We start from the raw sequence: 17,705 nt of genomic DNA on the forward strand, positions 1-17,705 counted from the left end.
AAGAAAACAGAGGAAAAAGAAGATGTATAAATGTACATAGTTATAATCGTAAGAGTGAAGGAAAATAAACTTCTCAATCGAAGAAGGAATGTATAAGTAATTATATATGAGAAATAGATATAATCTATATTATAATAGGTAAATATTAATTAATAATTAAATAGAGTGATAGATGAAAACTGTAAGAGACAGATCACACATACACGTGTGCGCGCACACAAACACACACACATATACAAACATATATACATATACATATACATATATATATAACCCTTAATTTTCAAATTCAGCCAAAACATGTGACATATATATATATATATATATATATATATATATATATATATATATGCCGAATTTGAAAATTAAGGGAGACTAGGATAGATCTATTTCAGCCTTATTTTGGCCTCATCAGCTAGCCATACCCTTACTGGGACTTGAACCTGCAACCTTTGCCTTGTAAGGCAGAGAATTAACCTCTAGGCTACAGTATCCAATCCCTTCAGATTTGTACCAGGGAAGGGTTACATATTTTTGTGTCCAATCACCCTGGTATATTGAAGGAATATCACAGCTCCTTTTTTGCCTCTCGGCCCAACCCAGGGACATTTCCAAGGCAGTTAATTTTATTAATAGCCGACAAACTATATTCTGTATGTGTCACATGCTTTGGCTGAATTTAAAAATTAAAGTAGACTAGGATAGATCTATTTTGGCTTTATTTTGGCCTCATCAGCTAGCCATACCCTCACTGGGACTTGAACCTGCAACTTTTCCCACACACACATACACACACGTGTGTGTGTGTGTGTGTGTGTGTGTGTGTATGTATGTATGTATGTATATATATATATATTCGTAGATTTTCACGGGTACAAGTATGAAGGTCTTGGCATATTCAGGTTTCTTCCCGTGTAGGATTCAGAGACTTCTGGCGACGTTTCAAGTGCGACCTCCTCAAAACGTCACCAGAAATCTTTGAATCCTACATGGGAAGAAACCCAAATATGCCAAGACCTTCATATATATTCCATATATATATATGGAAGTGTGGCATTAAAGCAATTTACCCTACGAAACAAGTGTCACAAAAGTTTTCCTGTGTTTTTGTACTTTTTTTCTGTTTTGTTTGTACTACATTGTCTTAAGTTGGTAGTTTAATGTTTTAGATGTCTTTTTTAATATTTATATTCAATAAAAATATTTTTTAAAAGAACAGAATAGAATAGAATTCTAGAAATTGAGTTCAATATATTTTTTTGAACCAGATACTGTCAATAATGACTACAAAGGAGCTACTGGCTTATGCCAAGGCAGGGTCTGTGGCAGAAGAAATTTTGACAGCCATCAGGACAGTTATTGCTTTTAATGGACAGAAGAAAGCGATGGCAAGGTAAGATGACATTTACATGTTCACGGGACAGTGCCTTATGCTAAGATACCAATCAGTTTATCTCAGATTCATGTTTATGTCAATGTTACCTGTGTTAAATAGTAGTGCTTCTGCAATCTTCCCCAGATCTTTATGAGTTACAGCAGGATCAAAGGATCAAAAATAGTTTCACTCACATTAAGCCTTTTCCAAACCTGATATTTCCAGCCACCAAGCTGCTTGGTCCTTCTATAAATAATTAGTTTTTGGACAGGTAATTATGTTTGACGTGAGAAATTTTATAGATTAGATTTTTTCCCCCTCCTCTTTCTTTCTAAAAGCCAAAAGGAAGCAAAAAAGGAAGCAAGAACAAAAGCAGTGCTCCAATATAGTATACAAATATACTTTACCTTATTAGATTAATGTAGCCAATAGTTCTCAGAGAAACATGGCCGTGCCTGGCAGCTATATATATGCCGGGCTGCCAGGCTGAGCTAACCAATCACCTTGCAGTATTTTCCCGCCCAAGGAATGTGGGGCGGGTACAAGGCCTAACTGTCCTCTGGACACAACAGTCAGGATAGCAACTTGGATTATGAAAAATGTGTCCCCTCTTGTTTATACAGTTAATACATAAAATAATCTCTTAGTGTTTAAATTGCCATGCAAGATAAAGATTTTCAAGAAATTTCTGGAGATTAAATGCATTTAAGTTTTATTCCTACATCTTCTCTTCTCTTCTTTCTTAGATATATTTTACTATGAGTATATCCTCTATAACCTTAATTATGTATTTTACTATGTGTATACCCACTAAAACCGTCATTGTGTATTGGACTAACTAACTAACTAAGTAAATAAATAAGTAACTGACATTAAAGTTCATAATGTGCTCTGGCTTGTTCCTGTAATTTGTACCAAATTTCAACCAATATATAACATCAATTTCTTCAATGGAACATCACTGGATGTTCTCAGGGAAATGTAAAAAAAGAGAAATCCAAGGAAACATCAGTGAGATTTCAACAAGCCCCAGGAAATGAATGTTTTTAAAGGAATAATTAAAAGCAGGGGTGGCCTGCTGCCCGGATGGGGAGGGGGATGCAGTTGGGTAGTGGAAATGGAGCTCTACCCCAGGGCACCCAATTTGCATTGAAAGATGTTGAAAGAAAATGAAGGGCATCCTGCATAACCCACACCCACAGTGTGGTAGTAAAAATTTTGGTAGCCCTTCACTGATTAAAAGGTTAAAAAGTTTCCTTATAGGAAAGATACGGTATATCATAAAACTGTCCTAAATCTAACCTGATGGCTCTGTTATCAGGTATGATAAAAACCTAGAAGAGGCTCAGTCTATTGGAATGAAAAAAACTATCACCACTAACATTTCAACTGGTGTATCCCAGTTTTTGATGTATGGATGTTATGCCCTTGCCTTCTGGTATGGAACCAAGCTCACAGTAGATGAAAAGGATAAATATGATATTGGAACGGTATTAATTGTAAGTATACATTTTCTATTGAACGTTAATGCTTAAAATAACTATAGAAATCCATTAGATAAATCTAATAAATATAACATAATAATAATAATAATAATAATAATAATAATAATAATAATAATAATAATAATAATAATAATAATAATAATAATAATAATAATAATAATTATTATTATTATTATTATTATTATTATTATTATTATTATTATTATTATTATTATTATTTATTAGATTTGTATGCCGCCTTTCTCCAAAGACTCTGGGCGGCTCACAACAATAATAAGACAATGTGAGCAATGTAAACAAATCTAATATTAAAAAAGCATCTAAAAACCCATCATTTAAAAACCATGCAACACCCGCATACCATACATTAAACTATAAAAGCCTGGGGGAGATGTCTCAACTCCCCCATGCCTGGCGATATAGGTGGGTCTTAAGTAGTTGGTGTCTTAAGTAGTTAACAATGCCGTCTGACGGGCCCCAGGGGAAGAGCCTTCTCTGTGTTGACCCCAGCCCTCTGGAATCAACTCTCCCCAGAGATCAGAACTGCCCCCACCCTCCTTGTCTTTCGCCAACTACTTAAGACCCACCTATATCGCCAGGCATGGGGGAATTGAGACATCTTCCCCATGCTTTTATAGTTTTATGTATGGTATGCGTGTGTTGCATGGTTTTTTAAATGATGGGTATTTTATATGCTTTTTAATATTAGATTTGTTTACATTGTCACACTGTTCTATTATTGTTGTGAGCCTCCCCAAGTCTTGGGAGAGGGGTGGCATACAAGTCTAATAAATTATTATTATTATTATTATTATTATTATTATTATTATTATTATGTGATATATATGAAAATGAATGGGATTTTATAGACATACAGTATACACAAAGAGAAATACGGTATTATACCTTTTATTACAATATAATTCTGCACTGGCTGGCCAACAAATTTTAATCTGCAGTATTCGGTTACTTTTCTTTCCCAAGCTAAATATTAACAATAACAATCTCCAGATTGATTTATTTTATTTTATTTTATTTTATTTATTTATTTGCTTGTTTGTTTGTTTGTTTGTTTGTTTGATTGATTGATTGATTGATTGATTGATTGATTGAAATGAGGACCCGGATTGTGGGGGCAATATGTTGACTCTGTTAAAAAGTGCTATTGCTAACATGTTGTAAGCTGCCCTGAGTCTAAGGAGAAGGGCGGCATAAAAAAAATCAAATGAATGAATGAATGAATGAATGAATGAATGAATGAATGAATGAATGAATGAACAAACAAACAAATGCTAAAAGTTAAAGGAATTCATTATAAATGTGATCATATACACTCAGCAGATTATCTGTGCTAGAAATCACATTACTAAGCTTAAATTATTCTTGGAGGAAAAATTACCTTTGAATTAAAGTAGCATTCATCAAAACAGATAAATAAAACATTAGTGTTGCCTGATTACATGAAGCAATCATATTATGAATGGTTATTATTTTACTATTTTAAAATCAATCCAGAGTTGCTGCACTATAAACTTGGGTCCCCTGGACTCTCATACTGGCTGTTATTATTATTCTGCTAGTTTATTAATTGAATCCACAGAATTGAGCACCTGTATTAATTATTTCACCTCTTTTACTTGACAGGTTTTCTTTTCTGTGCTTATTGGTGCATTTGCCCTTGGACAGGCTTCTCCCAATTTGGAAAATGTGGCCAATGCTCGTGGAGCAGCCTACCAAGTCTTTAAAATTATCAAAAAGGTAACTATTGGCTGTGATATGTAAATATAGCACTTCATTTCTGTATTTCTTTGCATTTTCTTAAAGAACCCTGTGGCATATTCACTTGAAGGAACAAAGGCATAATGCAAGTTGGCCAAACACAAATGGATATCATGTTAATTCCTTGTTAGAGGATTTAGAATCTAATTGTAAATAAATCTAAGTTTGAGTTATTCAAACCTCAACTCAAGTTGAGTTGACAACTTTAAGATTGGGGAATTCTGGGAGCTGAAGCTTACATATCTTAAAAATAGTGAACTAAATCATGTGGAAAGAAAAGCCTTTAGCAATAGTGGTATGCAGGGCTGAATTCCATTTTTTTTAACTACCACTATGGGTGTGGCTTATTTTGTGGGCATGGCTTCATGGCCCTATGACTGGATGGTATATAGTACAGTGATACCTTGTCTTACAAACTTAATTGGTTCCGGGATGAGGTTCTTAAGGTGAAAAGTTTGTAAGACAAAACAATGTTTCCCATAGGAATCAATGGAAAAGCGATTAATGCATGCAAGCCCAAAATTCACCCCTTTTGCCAGCCGCAGTGCCCGATTTCGCGCTGCTGGGATTCCCCTGAGGCTCCCTTCCATGGGAAACCCCACCTCTGGACCTCTGTGTTTTTGCGATGCTGTGATTTCACTGAGGCTCCCCTCGCTGGGAAACCCCACCACCAGACTTCTGTTGCCACCAAAGTGCCCGTTTTTGCGCTGCTGGGATTCCCCTGCTTGGATTCCCCTGCAGCATCACAAAAACACAGAAGTCTGGCGGTGGGGTTTTCCATGGAGGGGAGCCTCAGGGGAATCCCAGAAGTGCAAAAATGGGTGCTTCGCTGGCAACAGAAGTCCGGAGGCGGGGCATCCCAGTGGCGGCGGTGGGTTTGTAAGGTGAAAATAGTTTGTAAGAAGAGGCAAAAAAATCTTAAACCCCGGGTTTGTATCTCGAAAAGTTTGTATGACGAGGCATTTGTAAGATGAGGTATCACTGTATATAGTACAGTTTTTGTAGATTTTCACAGGTACAGGTATGAAGGTCTTGGCATATTCGGGTTTCTTCCCATGTAAGTTTCTTCAGAGACTTCTGGCAACGTTTCGACAAGGACAAAAGCACCAGCCTGAAGATGACGAGTGGGACCTTGTTGAAACATTGCCAGAAATCTCTGAAACTTACATGGGAAGAAACCCGAATATGCCAAGACCTTCATTAGTATATGTTCAGTAGTAGGAAATAGACAGGGAAATTGTATCTCATTGAGGCCTTTGAGGTGAGGAGAGGGCAGGCACTCTAACCCTTGATGTCAGGGAGATCACGTTGGCCATGCCCACCCAGTCACATGACTACCCAGCCACATGACCGCCCAGCAACCTTCCCACCCAGTAACATGACCATAAAGCACTCCCACCCAGTCTCATTACTGCCAAACCACTCCCACCTAGTCACATGACATGAAGGCACGCCTACCATCACACGAGCATCAAGCCAAACCCACAAAATAAGCCACACTTTATTTACTATCACAGAGTGGTAATTAAAAAAAATTGTAAACCAGCCTTGGGTCAAACCCTTATGTTTAGATATGCCATTTCTCAAGGGAAAGCAGACAATTTGGTAAGATTCTTATAAATAGGTGTTCAGCAATAAAATATCTACTTGGACCTGTTTACCAGTGGTTGCTTGCCTATTCAAAAGTGGTTGCTTGCACATGACAATTATATGAATATAACAGGAACCACAAATGACATTTCTAATATGGTTATCTCTAATTAACCTTAATTATGTATTGATTCACATATCAAGTCCTGGCTTTGAAATGTATAGGAAATCTATTTCTTATTTGAAAAGACAGCTATAGTTCTCAGAAAGGCAATTCAGAGGAAGAAAAGTAATGCATTATTTCCCATATTTATTTAACATTAGACATGCCTGTATTGTATTTATAAAAATTATAGATTTCTTTCCCATTATTTTTCCAGCCTCGTCCCATAGATAGCAGTTCCACTGATGGGTTCAAGCTAGATAAACTCAGAGGAGAAATTGAATTCAAAAATATCCATTTCAGTTACCCCTCTAGACCAAATATTCAGGTAAGACAGATTCTTTTTTTCTTCCTCTTTTTATCAATTTAAAAGAAATGTTTAAAGTTCTGAGGCAAGTTGCGAACTGATGGATCGTTTCCCCCTCTGCTTGTGACATCCGGGAGAATTGATGGCGAAAAACTGTAGCTGGCTTTGTAGGCTTGAAGTGAGCGGCTAGCTTGGATGAGAGAGTGTCCCAGGAAACTGAGTTCGCCGGTTCAGGGTCAGTGAGGGTTTCTGCCAGCTCAAAAATCTGTGTGCCACAGTAATTGAGGAAAAGGGCATGCTTGCGGCCGCTGTCGGCATCTTTCATGCCGGCCGCTTCCAAAAATATTTCAAACTTCACTATGTAGGCTGTCCAGGTCATTCTCTCTGGGTCAAAGAATTCAGGTGGCTGGACTACCAATGGAGTAGCCATGATAGCACACGGAGGGTCTGTTTCCTCGTCGCCAATGTAATAACTCTCAAAGCAAGGTTGAATCAAACAAGGTTTATTTGGCTAACAGGACAAGGAAGTCAATTCAGTAAGAAGCAATGGAGTATTGAGAGCTCTATACAATGACAGTTCTCCTATTTATACAATCTAGGCCAGCAACAAGGTAGTTTTACAAATATACATTTTAAGGCAACCAATCAACATGCAATAAACAAATCTGAACTTTTGACTTTTACCCTGTCTGGGTAGGTCACCCAGGCAAATATCTAACATCTATGATCATGAAAAGGTCTTAAGAATGTGTAATTACAAGCTTCATCACAAAATAAAAATACCTTAGCAATAATTTTAAAAATGTGTATTTATAGCACATTAGATATCTTAAACAAGTCTCTCATTTTCAGAATATTTCACTGACTAAAAATATATTAGATAATTTTCAAGAATATTTTCCAGGTATTGCAGGCATGGTTTACAGTGTATTAAGCCAGAGAGGTGACTAAAATATTTTAAATATATATTTATATTTTGAATTCCAGATTCTTAGAGGTCTGAGTTTAAAAATACAACCCGGACAGACCATTGCTCTTGTTGGTTCCAGCGGTTGTGGAAAAAGCACTACTATTCAACTCTTACAAAGATTTTATGATCCACCACAAGGACAGGTTCGTTTTAATGCAAGGGCAACTGTGATATCTTCTATTGGAGTTTTTGGATTTGACTTTTCAATAACAAATGCTATAAATCAGGGCTGAGATACAGGATCTAAAACTGTATATAAGTAAGCAATATCTACTTGATGGCTCTGATAAACAAACATCTACACTGTTGGCTCTTATAAACTTCTATTTTCCTTCCTTCAGATCACCATAGATGGGCACGACATTCGGACACTTAACATCAAGTGGATGAGGCAAAACATTGGCATTGTAAGCCAAGAACCAATTTTGTTTGCTACTACAATTGCAGGCAATATTCGTTATGGTAGAGAGGATATTACTGATGCTGAAATTGAACAAGCAGCCAAGGAAGCAAATGCTTATGACTTCATAATGAAACTTCCTGATGTAAGTAGCACAATGTTCACATTCTTGTAAGGAGGATCCTCTAGTAAGGATGAAATAATCTGCTCTCCCTCCCTCATTTATGTGTTCTACTATACAATATGCTTCATCCTAGAGCACTTAGAAGCCAATATCATCCAACTAACCTTAACTCTTGACACCTTGTTATATAGCTAATTTATTTGTGCTGCCCCGAGTCTTCAGAGAGGAGCGGCATACAAATCTAATAAATTCAATTCAATTCAATTCAATTGTATCTAATATCTATAGCCAATCAGACATTGTTAAACAATAATCCTACTGACTTTTGACCATTTTGCCTTGGATCACTGTACCGTCTAAGCTGTGCGCATGCGCATGCACGCACCCCAAAACACCCTTCGCACACCCTTTTCCAAGGGTGCGCAAGGAGCCACAGATGCCCCCACCCCCCAGTGCCTCCGCTCCCCTCACGCCCCTGGCTCCTCACCGCTGCCCCCTGCCCGCCCGTCTGATCCACCTCTCTATCTCCTCCTCTGCTTCCCGCCTTGGGGCACGGCTCCTCCCACAGCGGCGGTAGCGGCTGTGGCTTCTTGTCCTCCTCATCTGGCCACTAGCCGCTCCAAGCTCTTTGGGAATGCCCGCTCCACCCCTCTTGCAGTCCCTTCACCGAGAGCGCTTTCGCCCGGGCTGTCAGCGAGGGGTCTGCAGGAGAGGCGGGGCAGGCGTTCTTCTCACAGCGGAGGCTGGCGAAGGTGATTTTCAATGTTGGGCACGTGAGCGAGCGAGCGCGCGCTCCAAATCCCCCTGCCAGCCAGCCTGGAACCTTTGCTGGAGAAGGTTTTTCTTATTTGGAATGTTCCTGGCGGGCTGGCAGGGGGATGGGGAGTGCACGTGCCCACGCACCCGACATTGAAAATCACCTTCGCCAGTCTCTGCTGTGAGAAGAACGGAGAGAGAACAAGAGAGAGTGAGAGCAACAGACAGAGCAAGATAAAGAGAAAGTGAGAGAGAGAGAAAGGGGGAGAGAAAGAGAGATAACAAGAGAGAGAGAAGAAGAGAGAGAAAGAGTGAGAGAGAGAGAAAGAAAACAAGAGAGAGAAAGTGAGAAAAAGAGAGAGAGAGCAAGTGGGGGGGAGAGAGAGAGAAAGAGATAGAAAGAAAGCAAGAGGGAGAGAGTAAAAAAGAGAGAGTGGGAGAAGAGAGGAAAGAAGAGAGAGAGTGAGAGATAGCAAGAAAGCAAGAGAGAGACAGAGAAAGCAAGAGAGAGAGAAGAGTGGAAGGAAGAGAGAGAAAGAGAGAGAAATGATAGAAAAAAGGGGAGAAAAAAGAGAAATGAGATAATGATTGAGACAGAATGACAGGAAAGAGAGAGAAACAGAGAGAGTGACTCTTGATTTAAAGCATATGGTAAAAGCACTTAAATAATAACAGAGGGGGAAAAAACCAGCCCTCACCTGTTTTTATTAATAATTATGTTTTTGGTTTTGCTGGTTGTTTTAGTTTTAGTAGTAATGGATTTTGGTTTTTTTAAATTATTAATTTCTTTTAATAAAAAAGAAGGGATTGATTGATTGATTGATTGATTGATTGATTGATTTTTCTATGCCGCCCAGTCCCAAGGGGACTGCCACTCAGGCACTATACTTCTCCGCCCACACCAAAAAATAATTAGAGGGAACATTTCTTTCGATAACTTTATTACAAAAAGAAGAGAAGCAGGAGGGGGAGAAGATGGATCCATGTATTCTGTAAATCATCAGTTGACTATCCTGGACCCCTGAAGCAGTAACTGATATTGTAAATCAGAATTTGAGCTATTACTCTTATTACAACATTATACTATATTCATTCAAAGTTATATATTTGCATATGTTGTATATTCCTTGGATCAAGATTATGGACGCTATTTAATATCATGCTTGTCAGGTATTAGAAAGTTTCTGTTTATGAGGTCTAAATTTGTTCTGTAATAAAGCCTAATTCCTCAGATAGACCCAATGTGAAAGATATCCAATTAAATAACTCTGAGTTTTATTTTGTGTTCTACAGCAGAATGACATTCAGGATCCTTGCATACAAATCCTTGTGACACCAGGTTTTTTCAATCAACTGTCAAAATTGAAGTACCGTATTTTTCGCTCCATAAGACGCAGTTTTTTTCCTCCCAAAGTAGGAAGAAAAATCAGCCCCGTCTTATGGAGCAAAGATGCAGGCAGGGAGGGGGGGGGGAGGCTGCGAACTCGGAAGCGCCATCCCGCCGGCTGGCTGGCTAGCTGCTGCCTGGCCCCCTCCCTCCCAGAGGAGGGTCTCCCTCCGCACCACCAGCGGCGCTCCCCCCGCCAGCCAGCCAGCCAAGCCCCGCGCCCACCAGAACCGGCTCCTCGCTCTCCCCCCGCCGCCCGCCGCATTTGCAGGAGGTGGGGAGGGTCGGGCAGCCCGCCAAGGCCAGGAGGGATGCCGCTGCCCCCCTTTCCCTCTCTCCGCCTGCCGCTGCGCCTCCTTGACGCTGAGAGGAAATGCCGGCAAAGGTTTTTCTCAGCGGAGGTCTTCAATGTCGGGGTCGCACGGGCGGTTGCGCGCGCTCCCTATCTCCCTGCTAGCCCACTCGGAATATTCAAAATAAGAAAAGCCTTTGCCGGCGAAGGTTTTTCTTATTTTGAATATTCCGAGTGGGCTAGCAGGGAGATAGGGAGCACGCGCAACCGCCCGAGCGCCCCCGACATTGAATATCACCTTCGCCGGCCCCGCCTCTCCTGCAACCCCCTTGCTGAGAGCCCAAGGCGAAAGTGCTCTCGGCAAAGGTGAGGCGGGCAGGGCGTGCGCGCGTCACCGCTGAGAAGAACGGAGAGAGAACGAGAGTGAGTGAGAGCAACAGACAGCAAGATAGAGAGAAAGTGAGAAAGAGAGAGTGAGAGAAAGGGGGGGAGAGAAAGAGATAGCAAGAGAGAGAGAACAAGAGAAAGAAAGAGCGTGAGAAAGAAAAAAAGAGAGAAAGAGAGAGAGAGAAAGCAAAAGAAACAGAAAGAAAACAAGAGAGAGAAAGTGAGAAGAAGAGAGAGAAAGAGAGAGGGGGAGAGAGAGAGAAAGAGAGAGGGGGAGAGAGAGAAAGAGAGGGAGAGGGAGAAAGAGAGTGGGAGAGGGGGGAGAGATAGCAAGAGAGGGAGAGAGAGAAAGAGAGAGGGAAAGGGGGGAGAGGGGGGAGAGAAAGAGAGAGGGAGAGGGGGGAGAGATAGCAAGAGAGGGAGAGAGAGAGAGAGAGGGAAAGGGGGAGAGAGGGGGGAGAGAAAGAGAGAGGGAGGGAGAGAGAGGAAATAAAGGAAGAGGAGAGAGAGAAAGGAAGAGAAAGAAAGAAAGAGGGATAGAAAGAGAGAGAGAGTGAGAGATGCTCAGTGAGCCTTTCTTTGAAGTTGCCTTTCTTTCTTTCTTTCTCTCTTTCTTTCTTTTTCTCTCTTGCTCTTTCATTCTTTTTTCTTTCTCTTGCTTTCTTTCTTTCTCTTGCTTTCTCTCCTTCCTTCCCTCCTTCCATTTCTTTCATTCCCCCTCTCTATTTTTATTTCTCTTTCATTTTCTTTCTTTCTCTCTTTCTTGCTTTCTTTCTTGCTCTTTTTCTTTCTCTCTTTTACCTTCCCTTCCTCTATTTCTTCTTTTCTTTCTCCTTCCTACCTTCTTCCATCCCTCCCTTCAGTCCTTCCTCTCTTACTCTCCCCTTTCATAAGTTTCCTTGCTTCCTTCCTCTGTTCCTGTCCCTTCCCCCTTTCTTTCTTTCTTTCTTTCTTTCCTTCCTTCCTTTCCTCCCTCCATTTCTTGCTTTCCTTTTCCTTCCTCCCTTCTTTCCTCCCTCACTCCCTTCTTTCACTCCTTCCTCTCTTCCTCTCCCCTTTTTGGCTCAAAATATTTTTTTTCTATTTTCCTCCTCTAAAATCTACGTGTGTCTTATCAGCAGGTGCGTCTTATAGAGCGAAAAATACGGTAGATAGTGTGGGCAATGCAATCATTTTTTTCTATAGTGTTTAGCCAATTATCTCAGAAATCTTTAATTATTTTTCTGAAAATCTCCCAGAGATCATCTATTATATTAAATATTTTGCCTTTGAAAATAATATAGAAATCTTACAGGGCGCAAAGTGTAATTTTAAGGCACACGAAGAAATGCAAAATATCTTTCAGTCAGATTAGAAAATATACAGAGTCCCCAGAAACAGCAATCTGACTCAAGCCTTGATATTTTGGAATTTTTTAGGGTTATATAATTTTCTTTGTTTTTCTTGCAAAATAACCCTTGGCTCATCTACCTTTCACTGGTAGACTCTTAAAATAATAGGAAATCAAAGGCATACTCATTCAGCTTATATGGGTGTTTCCAAAACTTTTCTTGAATGTATAAATTGCTATGACTTCTGAATATTCAGTCATCATAGTATGATATGTTGTTGTTGTAATGAGGATTGAACTTTCTGTCTCAATTGTGCAGCTCTATCAGTCAATAGGTAATTATATTTAATGACTTGCTTTGTTTAATTATGGTTAATTATAAGGTGGGTTTGTGCATCAGTGTATACTTACTTGCCTACTTTGAGTAGACACATTATTTTTGAGAAATGGCAATTTTTAATCACACTGAAAACATTAAGAATCAATGCAGTAGCTCAGAAGTAGAGCAATGAAGTGTTGGATTTATACCACACTCCTACAAATGAATGAAAGTTACTCAGAGCATGCCAACATTGGACTTCCTTTCTTTTTCTTTGAGAATCTTTCATGTAATTGAGCTATCCCTGAGATTTTGAGAGAGAAACTATTGGCACAGTTCATCTGATCAAAATGTTAAGAGAGCAACAGAGCCATTCCTATATTCAATGAGGAAGTCTCTGCAGATAGAAAGTGCTCTGTTTGCTTTAAAACTGTGTGTATGTCCATGTGCACCTGCAGGCACCTTTTGTGTGTTTGGTTAATATATTTAATATGCTTGCTTGAATACTAATAATATTTTCTCATTTAGAAACACATATGAGCATACACAGTGTTCATTTCTATATTTTGAATATCTCAGAAATTTAATACCATGGTTGGAGAAAGAGGAGCCCAGCTCAGTGGGGGTCAGAAACAGCGTATTGCTATTGCTCGTGCTCTGGCCAGAAACCCCAAGATCTTGCTGCTAGATGAGGCCACCTCTGCTTTAGATAATCAGAGTGAATCCATAGTCCAAGCAGCACTTGATAAGGTAAACATGCCTAGTTAAATATGATTGTGTAGCACTTCAGCTATACATAGAGACTGACTTTAAGGAATTAAAAGCCTGTTGGTGAATAGATGCAAATAAATGCATCCACAGATGATCAAATTATTTTCAAAAAAGAAAATTTTCCTTAAATATGTATTATTTATAAAATATGTATTTCATGATGAGACTGTAATTGAATTGAAGCAATAAATGAAACGAAGCAGTGAAGTATAAAGAAAACAAGGAAAACAAAACAGAGACACATAATTCTTTCCAGGACACAGATAAATATGTAATCAGTTGTATTGGTGTACACTATAGGCAATCATTTAAAGGCAAAAGTATGTTGAAAAGCATATGTAAGGACAATGTAGCTTCAATAGTATGAAGATCTCCTGCATTCTAAGAGAAAGTTTAGCATGAGCATCTAGCAAAGTTTGTGGGATGGAAAAAAACTGAAGAGGATTTGTTCAACAGAAGCCCAAAGTAGAAAACATTTAGTGTTTTGCTAAATGTTTTCAAAACGAACTGTTTTGCCAGTTTGGTTATATGATAAAGCAGATCTCAAACGCTATGACTATTGTAACAGTAAAATAAAAACCACCTAACAATAAAAATGCTGAAAGATATCAATCTTTCAGTGTTTTAGAATGGAGAAAGATAGGCACAGCACTTATTACAACTTTTAACCAGACTCAACATTGTTTGGATTTAAAGATAATGAGTTTAAATATTATGTACAAATAAAACTCACACCCTGCTTATTTTGGATGGTGTTTTATAAAAGGCCATCTTACACTAATTCCCTAAGGCTACTAATGAAATTTTTAACTTCATAAAATCAAAAGCAATATAATTTATCTAAAGCTTATCATTCTATTTAAGAGGTTCCAACCATTTTGCAAGGCTCAAAACTGAATGTCTAAAATTATTATTAATGGCTAGTGTACAGATGGGTGTGTTTTTATTAGTGCTTGTTTGTGCGAGTCTGTGTCAGTCTTAGTCATTTTTGGCAAGGTGATTCATTAATCTTATGGTTATTCCATTAATACAAATGAACTTTCCAGTGAAAACAGTCAGTAATTTCCCTTCAGCATTCCAGTTCTTGCTTTCTTTTGTGAATCAGGATATTGTTTTCATTTATTAGAACTCCTTGTAAAGAAAAAGTTAGCAGGCTTAACTGAAGCTACACCACCCAAAATTATCCCATGTTTAATCTATCAAATCTACCAAACCAGGGCCTTTGTTTAATCATATCCAGATGAAGGTATCTCCCATTATTTCCAGTCGGTCAAAAGAAAGTGAAATCTTCATGATATGGACAATATTTCCACTATTTTAATCACCCCAAACTATAGAATGATATAAAATATAAAAGCAAATAATAATGACTATTTTCATCATTCCTGGAATAAGAACAGAGCAAAATCCAATCTAGACATAAGACCAAAAATCTAAGTTGACAAATTCAGGGAAGCCTGAAAATTTGGAAAGTGTCTCTTTATTTATTTGATAACTACTTAGACATTTTGAATATTCTAAGTAGTTTTCAATAAATAAATAGTAATTTACTTATATAACTTATATTAATAATGTTATTAATAAATTATTAAATAATATAATTATTAATAAATTACTAATAAATTACTATTAATACGTTAGAATAATTGATCAGTGGAACAACTCCAGAAGTTTTAAATGCCCCAACACTGGAGGTTTTGAAGAAGAGATTGGATAACCATTTGCCCGAGGTGGTGTAGGGTTTCCTACCAAAGCAGGGGATTGGACTAGAAGACCTCCAAGATCCCTTCCAACTCTGTTATTCTAAACTCTAAACAATACAATAAATACTTGTTATGATATTACAATGAAGTCATAATACTTTCCCCAACAAAAAGTTGCAATTTCTTTCCATAAAATAGAAAATGTTTTTCCCAAATATTTTTTTTATTTTTTTCTCCATATGACATAAAAATCAATACACATATACCTTAAAATATTAAAATAAAGTAGTTAAATCAATTAAGTGGGTTAACAACAACATAGCTGAGAAATATACCTCATTTATGTCATGAGCTAAAATTTTAATAGATCTTATATCTATGCATGAAGAAATATGATGGTATGGTGAACAAATTCAAGTTTTAGATAAGACCTTTGTTTGTTTATTAGTTTGTGTGTTTTTTTTCATTTCTTTTTCTTTTATCCTTCCTTGAAGGCCAGAACTGGGCGCACCACTATTGTAATTGCTCACAGACTATCTACAATCAGGACAGCTGATGTCATTGCTGGCTTTGAGAAGGGTATTCTTGTCGAGCAGGGGACACATAGTGAGCTCATGGCACATAAAGGAGTCTACTATGCCCTTGTAATGCAGCAGGTAATGAGATTCAGTGGCTTGGTTTAAATGATATTTTATGCTTCCTGAGGGTATTTCCCAGGTGTACACTTTCTTCCCTTTCCTCCCAAAGACAACTCCATCTGTCCATCCATCACCTGGGGGGCAGACTTTTGACCCCTTCAGAGAGGGTCTACTATCAGAGGTCTAGAATTGTCCATTTTGGGTAAATTACAATGTAGCATTAACTGGGAGGAGGACATTCCCCCTTTATAAATGATATTTACCATCCAGACAACTGTGCTTTGGCTAAACATGTTGTAGTTATTCAAAATAGGGTAGAGGAATATATAAGCTCACCGTGCCATAATACTGAATAATAGTCATGCAAAGTTAATGAGACGTTATTGACTGTCTCCACAAGTCAAAGAAATATTATCCTTAAGCTACATGAGCACCTTGAAGAATCTTTGTTTATTGTTTTTTCCTTAATTTAAAATCAGAATATTTACCAGCTTTGGACCTGGCATATTTCAACATATTATCATTCACCTCCAGAATAATCTCTTTTTTCCAAGAATGCCACTGGATTCTGTATGGGTCCAGATATGTTAGAAAATGAACAAAGTAATGGTTCAGACATAAATGCATACAATATTCTGTTATTATAGACCAGTATTTCTCAACTTTGACAGCTTTAAGTTAGATGGATTTAAATCTCAGAAATTCCAAGCCAACCATTACTTCTTCTTTTTTGCTATAGTCATTAAGCAAATCACAAAATTGTTAATTGAATCCAAATTTCCTTCATTGACTTTGCTTGTTGGAAGTCAACTGGCAAAGATGTAACCCTGGGATACTGCAACTGTTGTAAATCCATGCCGGTTGCCAAGTGTCCAAATCACAATATCATGACCATGGAAATACTGCAATAGTAAGTGTGAGGATCAATCATAAGTCACTTCTTCATTGCCATTGAACTTCAGACAGTCACTAAAAGAATGGTTGTAAGTCAAAGACTACCTGTAGATTTAATTCTCACAAGTTGTAATTAGAAAAATTGATTATTATTTTTCTAAGTTGTTTTCTTTTTGTAAATGTTTAGAATTACCAGGGAGAAGAACCAGAGAGTGAACCATCAAATGAAGAGACAGAATTTGAGACTGAGGATGAAAATAGTGAAATTTCAGAGGAAGAAGATTTATATGAAATAGCAGATCAAAATGATTTAGGGAGTTCTAATGGTGGCACAGAAGTAGCTAAGTATGGAAGTTTACGAAGAATATCCAACAGACCTTCCCTAAGTAGGGCTTCTACTAAAAGATTTTCTGAAAGAAAAAGGAGAAAAAAACAGAAGAGGAAAGCAAAGAAAGTTCGTGTGGTTAGTATTAAAATTATTTCTAAAATAACTTCTTTGTTAAAAACATGACTGCTCTTTAAGAATTTGGTGGAAACTCATATCCACGCCTTGTAGTTCTTTTAACACCAGCGTTATAAGAAAAGCCTTGTTCTTTCCATAAATGCCTTGTATTTATCCATGCATTTGATTTTATTTTTAGATAAATTCATGAGTAAAGAAACCCCAATTGTTAGGAAAAAATGATATTCAATTTCATTCATCCCTGCCCTATGTTTGGTAATTACGATAATGTATATATCAAACAATATGAACAGTTTTAGGAAACCAGTTAGAAATGTGTTTCACTTCTAGACTTTGGAATTATATTGTATTTTAAACATACCACATCAAAATTTCATCTGAAATACATGACACTAAAATAATAAGAACCGAAAGTTAATGAATAAGTAGCAATATTCTAAGAGCTACAGATTAGCAATGCAAAAGAATGATTTATGCAGAAATATCTCTATTCATGAGGGCTTTCTCTTACTTTTTAGTGACCTTTGTGGATTTTGAGATAAATTGGGTTTT

At 37.8% G+C, this 17,705-nt stretch overlaps 1 protein-coding gene across 5 annotated transcripts in view; it reads left to right on the plus strand.

Annotated features, from left to right (window-relative positions):
* The window catches only part of ABCB5 (ATP binding cassette subfamily B member 5), a 54,493-nt gene that overhangs the window by 16,001 nt on the left and 20,787 nt on the right, over positions 1-17,705 (plus strand). For 4 of the 5 annotated variants that reach the window (XM_070729351.1, XM_070729352.1, XM_070729349.1 and 1 more), the window contains 9 exons: positions 1,269-1,393; positions 2,697-2,874; positions 4,525-4,638; positions 6,630-6,740; positions 7,707-7,832; positions 8,031-8,234; positions 13,264-13,434; positions 15,653-15,814; positions 16,878-17,153. In XM_070729351.1, the coding sequence (XP_070585452.1) occupies positions 1,269-1,393; positions 2,697-2,874; positions 4,525-4,638; positions 6,630-6,740; positions 7,707-7,832; positions 8,031-8,234; positions 13,264-13,434; positions 15,653-15,814; positions 16,878-17,153 (1,467 nt within the window). The remainder of the gene's footprint in view (positions 1-1,268; positions 1,394-2,696; positions 2,875-4,524; positions 4,639-6,629; positions 6,741-7,706; positions 7,833-8,030; positions 8,235-13,263; positions 13,435-15,652; positions 15,815-16,877; positions 17,154-17,705) is intronic. The other variant, XM_070729353.1, reaches the window with a different exon arrangement.

The sequence above is a fragment of the Erythrolamprus reginae genome, chromosome Z (genome assembly GCF_031021105.1).
Source record: "Erythrolamprus reginae isolate rEryReg1 chromosome Z, rEryReg1.hap1, whole genome shotgun sequence".
Classification (NCBI taxonomy): Eukaryota; Metazoa; Chordata; class Lepidosauria; order Squamata; family Dipsadidae; genus Erythrolamprus; species Erythrolamprus reginae.